Source organism: Echinops telfairi, unplaced genomic scaffold (assembly GCF_000313985.2).
Source record: "Echinops telfairi isolate 266 unplaced genomic scaffold, ASM31398v2 ScPeMD7_7473;HRSCAF=8511, whole genome shotgun sequence".
In the NCBI taxonomy this organism is placed as follows: domain Eukaryota; kingdom Metazoa; phylum Chordata; class Mammalia; order Afrosoricida; family Tenrecidae; genus Echinops; species Echinops telfairi.
The window spans coordinates 6,276,567-6,285,115 of NW_022111377.1; the positions used below are offsets into that span (position 1 = coordinate 6,276,567).

Sequence of the window (8,549 nt, forward strand, 5' to 3'; positions counted from 1 at the left end):
TTCTTCTTCTTTTTTTGCTCAGAAATGCGGGCCTGTAGATAGGAGGTTTTGTGAACATCAGTGATCTGAGAAGCAGGGACGGGTCGATGGGTTAGTGAAAGATTGGTTAACACATTTTTACCCAGGGCCCTGCTGCAGGTGAGTGCCCCTGGAAGATGGTCATCGTGCATCACACAGTCAAGGTCTGAATTGCAACAGGAAGCTAGCATCGAACGGCCCCTCCTCCAACTCAGCGCAATCACCAGTTCATTCCCACCCTTCCCAAGTGACCAGAAGGAAGAAAACAGAAGGAGACATGTGGATTCTCGTTAGGAAGGCTGGTCAGATTCCCAATTGTCTGTTGATCTGCTCCCTTGCACTTTTCATTATCCAGAGAACATCTCCCTGATGGCGATGGCGCCGGGCCCCTCTCACCTGACTCTGTGTGCTGATGAAATCTGGTGTGGTGGTCAGCAGCAGGAGTTGCACTGCAAAGGAAGAGAAAGCTAACTGCTTTTCTCATCTGGGACTCTGGTGTGTAACTGTGGGGCAGGCTATACGTACTAACTTACAGTAGGTAGCTCCCCTACTCTGTGAATGAAAAGATGGCCGCATCTCTGTAGATATTACTCTGGAATTTTCCCCAATACACTTAGATTTAAAAATACCCAAACAGAACCCAAAAAACCCAAACTCCACAGCCCTCTGGTCTCATCTTTCTTCCGAGGAGTAGCTTGTGATTTTGAACCACTGGCTTTGAGGTTAGTGCCCAATGCTTAACACCCAGTGCCACCAGGACACTTTTTAGTAGAGAATTCATTGGGTCATATTTACTCTTTGGTACTTAATGGATCCAAATCCGCACCAGAAGCCAGACTTCTTGTGAAGTGGGAATCAACTCACTCTACAAATATAGTTCATGAATTTTCATCATGATCTAGCCAATGCCAGAGAACTGTGGGAACCATAGTAATAACACTATCCTTTCTCATGGTCTCTATCAAAGAGGCTAGTCATATGAATTATGAGGGGAGAAATTATACTTTATAATCACCAATGCTTTCATTTAACCATGAATAACATTAATTCAGGGTAGTTGTAAGTGCATTTTCATGAGAAGTTTGAAATGAGAAAAAGTAGGTCCATATTTCTGGTGGTTTAGAGGGAGTCTAATTTACTTGTAGAATTTTTGGAGATAATCTAGTGTTGCCTAGTTACACACAACAAATTGTACTGGTTATTTTCTTTTTAAAATTTTTTACTTACTTTGGTCATTTTCTATATATCAGGCGCATGTCTGTTTTCAAGGTATAGGAGCTTGAATCACCCAGATGCACTGCCATTGAGTTGTGACCACATAGAACAGAGTGGAACTCCCTCAAGGGGGTTCCAGGACTATAAATCTTTATTGAACTAGAAAGCCTACTCTTTCATCCTAAGGAGCAGCTGGTGGGCTTAAACTGATGACCTCGAGGTTAGCAGCCCAACACATAACCCACTCCACTATCGGGAATCCTAATTCTGACTCATTGGCACATTAAATAGAGTTTCTGAGGCTTCATGAAACCAGAGAGGCTCATCTTTCTTCCATGGAGTGACTGGATTTGAACTTCCAGTTATCAGGACTCCTTAGGATCACCCAAAGGACTTGTTAAAATATAGACCAAAGGGCCCCACTACCAGGGTTTCTGATTCAGTTTGGGAGGTGGGGCTTCACAATTTGTATTTCTAGCAGGTTCCCAGGCGGTGCTGATGCTGCTAGTCCAGGACCACACTTTGAGAACCACCGTTCTGTACAGCATCCCCCGGGGCGGTCTTCCATGCTTCTGAGGAGATGAGTCATGGAAACTGCCTGTGCCACCAGACATCTTGTGTAGACTTTACGGATGCTGCAAGCGGCAGTGCTTCCCAGTAACCTCTGCCCTTAGTCCTACGTCTACCAGCTGGGATGACTCTGCAGACACCTAACCCCCCTAAAATCCCTACACAACTAATTTATCCTCATGAAAATAACAGACAGGGTTTGTTTGGAAAATAGCATTTTGTCCCATGCTAGGAAATGCTTCTTCGGTGTATTCTGTTATGCAATTCCCAACACACCTGATTTCTTTTTTTTAACATTGGGGTATACGTAGATTAAAGTGCACAGAAGATCTTAGGGGAATAGCTTGAGAGATTATAGATACATATGTATACTCTCATAGAGCTTGCTACCTGACACTCATTTAGATCAAGACGTAAAATATTTTCATCATCTCAAAGGATCACTCAGAGCCGTCATTATGACTTCGTTACCATGACTAAGTTCTACGTGCTTTTTGCACTTTATGTAAATAAGCCTAGAAAATATAGTTTTGTGGCTGATATTTTCCCTCAACATGACCATGACATCCAGCTACGTTTTTGTATGGGCTGTCATTCTATATTTTCGATCGCTACTTAATGGTTTTACATGGAATTCTTGTGCCCTCTGTTTGGTCTATATTTAAGTCAGATAATTATATTAGCTAATAAAACAAGCAAATTTTGATGATTATATTACTTACCATGGGCTAACCCCATTGCATCACTTAATCTTTTCAATAGTGTGAGCTAGGTACTTCCATCAATCCATTTTACAGATGAGATTGCTGAGATCAGAGATGGAGCCACATTGGAATATGGGCCCTTCTTTCTCACAGCTCTGAGTTTTCGCTGGTGTATTATCTGGTCTCTCATTCTCATGTATTGCCGATAATCATCAATGAGAAAACATGCAGTTCCTTTAATTTCGAGGACCTTTCCATTTTCAGGTTTTCCTCTTCCTATTCTCTAATGGGTTTAAGGCATTTTTCAGATCTCTGGTGATCTGATTGCTGACACTTATCACTGTCGCAATGTCTCAGCTCCTTCTTCGGATGAATGGATCTATTAGAAGCCTGCTGTCTTTTCTACAAGAATCCATTTCCTTGTTTGCTAGCTCTAAGATTGCACCCCAAATGTCTGCCTTGATCAGTGCAAATTATAGAAGAATCATTTCTGCCCTGTGGCACCTGAATTGTCTCTGAAACATAGTTGTCTTTTCTGCTGAAAGAAATGTCTTTCATGTCAAGCTTCCTTTGACTCTAGTGTCTAATAAATCCCGAGCTGAAGGAAGTTTATTTTCAAGTACAAATTATTCTAGCCACTTCTTTTTGCTGCACTGCTATTTGTTGATAGGAAGTTGGTGGTTAAGCTAACTCCACAGTATCTACTTAAGTGGATTTAAAAGATAATCAGATGCTTTGTACCTTTGATTCAGCATCTAGTTAAAGCCTTCATGTATACTGGTAGTTAAGAATTACTTCTGGAAAACTGATTTGCTCTGCAAACTTTCACCCAATTCACAATACGTTAAATTATATATATATATAATGCTTTCATTGCCACTAAATGATGCCCTTTGTTGGCTTTGGGATTTCCAGAGGATTTAGTTCTTTCTTTTAATGTCCAGCCTCCTGTAACAATAAACACGTATCGGTTAAAATAATGTGAATACAACAATCAAGCTGTTTTCATCTGGGACAAACAGGATCGTTTATTTTCATATTCTTGTGCGGTACGCTGATTGACCTCAGAAATTTGGGTTTCTGCTGTTGAGTACATAGACTTTGTGAGGTTTAGGGTTAGAAAGGTCTGATAACTCTTTCTCCGTGTGATTGAAGAGGAAATGAAGGTCAAGGGTAAACACTGCACTGATCGATGTTTAATCTCTCCTCTCGCTATTTGTTCTGTGACTGCCAACACTGTCAAGTGAGAGGGAGGGAGGGTGGGAAACTCCAAGCAGTGTGACCTGGCTCACCACAACGGAACCCACCATTGATCTTACCACTGATAAGAAACAACTAGCTCTCTGGCCCTTTTGGATGTGACGGAGGAGAAAGCGCACAGCACCATCTGCATCACCCTGCGGAACGTTCTTGCCAAAAGAATTCAACCAGAATCTCATCAAGCCTCTCAGCAAGCCAAACTCACTGCCATTGTGTCACTGCCGAATCACAGGGACCCCGTCGGACAGGGTAGAACTGCCCCTGTGAGTTTACGAGACTGTAACTCTTTACAGGAGTAGAAAGCCCAGCCTTTCTCCTGAAGAGAGGTTTCAGGTCAGCAGCCCAATTTGTATCCACTACACCACCTGTGCTCCTACAACTTGATTAACCTAGTTGAGCTTCTTAGTGCTAATAGCTATCAGAACACACGTAAACATGGGGTCGAGCGGGCTTTTCTGCCTCGGAGGAGTCCTCTGGGTGTGCGTGACTGCAAACTGCAAGGTCAATAGATTTGAACCCATCAAGTACTCTACAGAAGGAAAATGTGGCAGCCTGCTTCCACAGAGATTACAGCCAGGGCGACCTTGTCCTGTCGGCTTGTGCTGCTTTGGGACCTGTTCCATGGTAGTGGGCTTGGCTTTGAACTGGTCTCGAACTTGACCACGCATCAGGACCAGGGAGGAAATGTGAACGCTCGGATGACCAGGCTGTTTTCCTCATCGGTGAGAGGAAACACTTTAGGCCAAACCTTCAGGATGTTACCCTGTGAGCCCAGGTGGGAACCCGCAAAAATAGAGGAAGAACTTCATGGAGACCAAGAGGAAACAACCCCAACGTGCAGAATGTGAGAAATCCTACACTGAAAAACCAGGCTTCGGCACCGCATATGAAGTGGCTTCTGGAAATCAGCATTTAATTCCGTTTGTTTCCCACCACCTTTTGGAAACTCACTTTGATGTGGCATTCAAAAAGGAATGGAGGAGGAGGTGCCGTTCAAGGTTAAAATAGATTCAGAGACGTGTGAACTTCATGTGATGTGCAGATCTTGTGTTGACCCCCATTCTACCAAGTCAGCTATTCGAAGAGTTATTTTAAAGAACCAGGGAATTTAAATACAAATAGAAGATTCGATGATATTAAGGTATTTGGGTATTCATATTTTTGCTATGGTTATATTTTAGAAAGTTTACACTTTTCAAACAAAGTGTTTAATGGATGAAATACGTTGTCTAGCATTTGTATTGAAATGTGTAGCAAGAAGTGAAGAGGTAGGTAAAACATAAAAAAGATTGGGTTTAAAATTTTTCGGAAGACAACATTAAGAAGGAGGTGGAGAGGTGAAATGTGTGAGACTATGCCTCTTTGGTCGTACTCAGTCTTAGACATTCAAATGGGACATAAGCCTGAAGTAAAACAAAGTTGAACTCTGACTGCACGAACTAAAAACCTCCCCCAAACGGGACTTTCAGGAAGAAAATATGTGTTTAGGCATCCACTAGACATACTCTATTTGATTTGCAGGTGATTCGGGGCCTCCTCCTTCTACTGTTATCAACCAAAATGAAACTTTTGCTAAGATCATTTTTAAGCCTAGCGTGGTACAGCAAGCCAAGATAGCCCAGAATGGCATTTTGGGAGATTTCATCGTTAGCTATGATGTTGACAGAGAACACAGCATTGGAGACATCCAGGTAACGGATTCACTGTTCCTCTTTCATGCTGGTTGCTTGATACTTTCAGTTTGATGAAAATTTCAAGATTCTAATAATTACCTGACCGGGGCCTGGTGGCATATTGGGTTACACATTGGGCATCTAAACACAGGTCAACAGGTAGAACCCACCAACCTCTACCCAAAGAGAAAGAGGAGGCTTTCTACTCCCATAAGCAATGCCAGCCTCTGAAACCCAGAGGGACAGTTCTACCCTGCCCTACAGGGGCGCTGTGAGTCAGGATCGACTGAAGGCAGTGAGGAAGAGGAAACTTACCTGAGGGACAGAGAACTTTCTGGCTCTTTCTGAAAAAGTTTGATTTAACTCAAACTATATCTCCAAAGAGACTAGTGGCTTTCCCTTCCTCAGGGCCCAGAGGACCTATTTCCTGCTTCACTAAGCCAGAGAGCAAACAGCTCCATAATACAATTCCCCTGCAGTGTTTCCGGTGAAGTTAGCATTTTAGTTGCTTTTCAGGTTTAATTAGAAGCGACTGCTCCATGGCTCATTTCCCTTTAGGGTTTATTGCTTCAGAGACAGGGTAGGAATATTAATATGTAATAATGTGTGTTTGGAATGTAGACAACCTTGTGCCCACTAGGAAGATTCTTGGTTAAAAACAGATAAGGTTGGAAACAGGATTCCCAAGGGATGAAAGTCAGAAGGGATGGGTAATTAAAATGGAATTAGTAGATACCGCTAATCAAATTGTAAGGGATGATTCAACCCTTGTACAGATCGACTGTGCTCTCTTGGTGGGAACAGGGTCCTCGATCACTTTAGCCTGGAGACGGCCTTGAAATCCTCAGCTTTGTTCTGCGGTGGCCATGGCTTTCAGAGAGGCCAGAGAGGATTCATTTTCATTCTTTCTCCTCCCTCTCTGGGTACTACCATTCTTAGAGATTTCTTTTCTTCTACCAGGTTCTGAATGGCTATTTTGTGCACTACTTTGCACCGAAAGACCTTCCACCTTTACCCAAGAATGTGGTATTTGTGCTTGACAGCAGCGCATCCATGGTAGGAACCAAACTCCGCCAGGTGAGTGACTGCCCACTGTCCACTAATGAGGCCCTCGCTCTTTCTTTCCCACTTGTGCCTGGGATGATGGTCTTTGTGAATGAAGTCCAGTTGGCATACGCATCACTATTTAGCTTTCTTTTCTTTTTTTTTTTTTTTAAACATTTTATTAGGGGCTCATACACACAATCCATACACACATCATTGTGTAAAGCGCATTTGTACATCATTCTCAAAACATTTTCTCTCCACTTAAACCCCCAACATCAGGTCCTCATTTTTCCCCTCCCTCTCCGCTCCCCCCTCCCTCATGAGCCCTTGATAGTTTATAAATTGGTATTTTGTCATATCTTGCCCTGTCCGATGTCTCCCTTTACCCACCTTTCGGTTGTCTGTCCCCCAGGGAGGAGGTCACATATAGTTCCTTGTAATCGGTTCCCTCTTTCCTACCCATTCTCCCTTTACCCTCCCTGTTTCGCCACTCACACCACTGGTCCTGTAGGGCTCATCTGCCCTGGATTCCCTGTATTTTCAGTTCCTATCTGTACCAGTGTACATCCTCTGGTCTAGCCAGACTTGCAAGGTCGAATTCGAGTCATGGTAGTGGGAGCGGGGAGGAAGCATTTAGGAACTAGGGGAAAGTTGTATTTCTCATCGTTGTTACATCACACCCTGACTGGCTCGTCTCCTCCCCGAGACCCCTCTGCAAGGGGATCTCCAGTGGCCTCCTCATGGGCTTTGGATCTCCACTCCGCACTCCCCCCATCATTCACTATGGTAAGATTTTTTGTTCTGATGATGCCTTATACCTGATCCCTTCGACACCTTGTGGTTGCATAGGCTGGTGTGCTTCTTCCATGTGGGCTTTGTTGTTTAGCTTTATTTTCATAGAACATTTCATACCCAATTAACTTAAACCACTGGCATGAATGATCATTCCGACATAGTAGTTTTCAGAAGGAAGAGGGGCATGCTGTAGAAACAGCTTGAAATTAAAGGGTGATGCAACGTGAGCAAGACAGCAGACCCATCCCCAAGGGCCCCTCAGCAGTCCCACTGTTGATGGAACATATGTGCTTCGTGATGGAGCTCTGCGATTTCCCAGCCAATTCTCACTCTGTGGTCCCACATTGGAATCTCATTCTACTTGGTAAAGAATTTCAAATATTTTTCCACAACTGATTATTTTGTAAATGACTTCTTTGGCCATTTTTCCTTTAAATAGCACGTAGTAAGACATATTGATCTTTCCCTCATGGGATCTGGGTTTCCTCTCCCCACAAAATAGCAACAAGAAAAAACTTTGAAATGTCATGTGTGAGGATAGTGGTGAAGTGCACGTTCAGAGAAAGCCAAATATAATTTTGACCTAATGGACCCTGACCCTGTAAACAACACAACTATGGCTGTCCTGAGTCTCACTCACAAGCAGACCTCAGCCTGCAAAGGCTTCCATTTTCAGCATCTCTGCCCTCCCATCCCTGTTTTTCTGAAAAATACCCACTATCTTTTTAAACGTGGATTGACTGATGATGAATTCTGCCTCTGTTTGAAAAGAACCCACTGCACGTCCCTTCTGAAGGATATTTCTACGGAGTGTGAGATCCTGCATCGACTGTTGTATTCTTTCAGAACGTGGATGAACCATTCCATTGTTTTCTGGTGTCCATCTGTGTTGTTGAGAAATAGTGGTGTTTTAACTGTTTTCCTCGGAAGGGAATCTGTCTTTTTTTGTGGACTCCTTTGAAGATTTTCCTCTGTGCGTAGTCTCCTGTCGCTTTCATATCATGGTTCTACATGTAGATTCTACAAAAGTAATTCTTCCGAAGGTTCTGCCTTGAGTGTATAGAGTCCAGGAAAAATTCCCAGGCCTTATCTTTGAAATGCTACCTGTTCATTTTTCCTTTTAGGAGGCCAATGTTAGAGCTTTGCATCTCCTCTTGCTCCTGCACTCCCCACTGTTTAACTCTCCTGCATAATTGCAAACCTGTCACATCACACATTTTAAAAAATCATTTTATTAGGGACTCATACAACTCTTATCACAATCCAT

General features: G+C 43.1%; 1 protein-coding gene across 1 annotated transcript in view; it reads left to right on the plus strand.

Annotated features, from left to right (window-relative positions):
• ITIH5 (inter-alpha-trypsin inhibitor heavy chain 5) overlaps window positions 1-8,549 on the plus strand; it is a gene marked incomplete at its 5' end in the record, with an annotated part of 125,102 nt that overhangs the window by 66,533 nt on the left and 50,020 nt on the right. Inside the window, 2 exons of the mRNA XM_045285585.1 lie at window positions 5,289-5,458; window positions 6,401-6,517. Coding sequence (XP_045141520.1) covers window positions 5,289-5,458; window positions 6,401-6,517 — 287 coding nt within the window. The remainder of the gene's footprint in view (window positions 1-5,288; window positions 5,459-6,400; window positions 6,518-8,549) is intronic.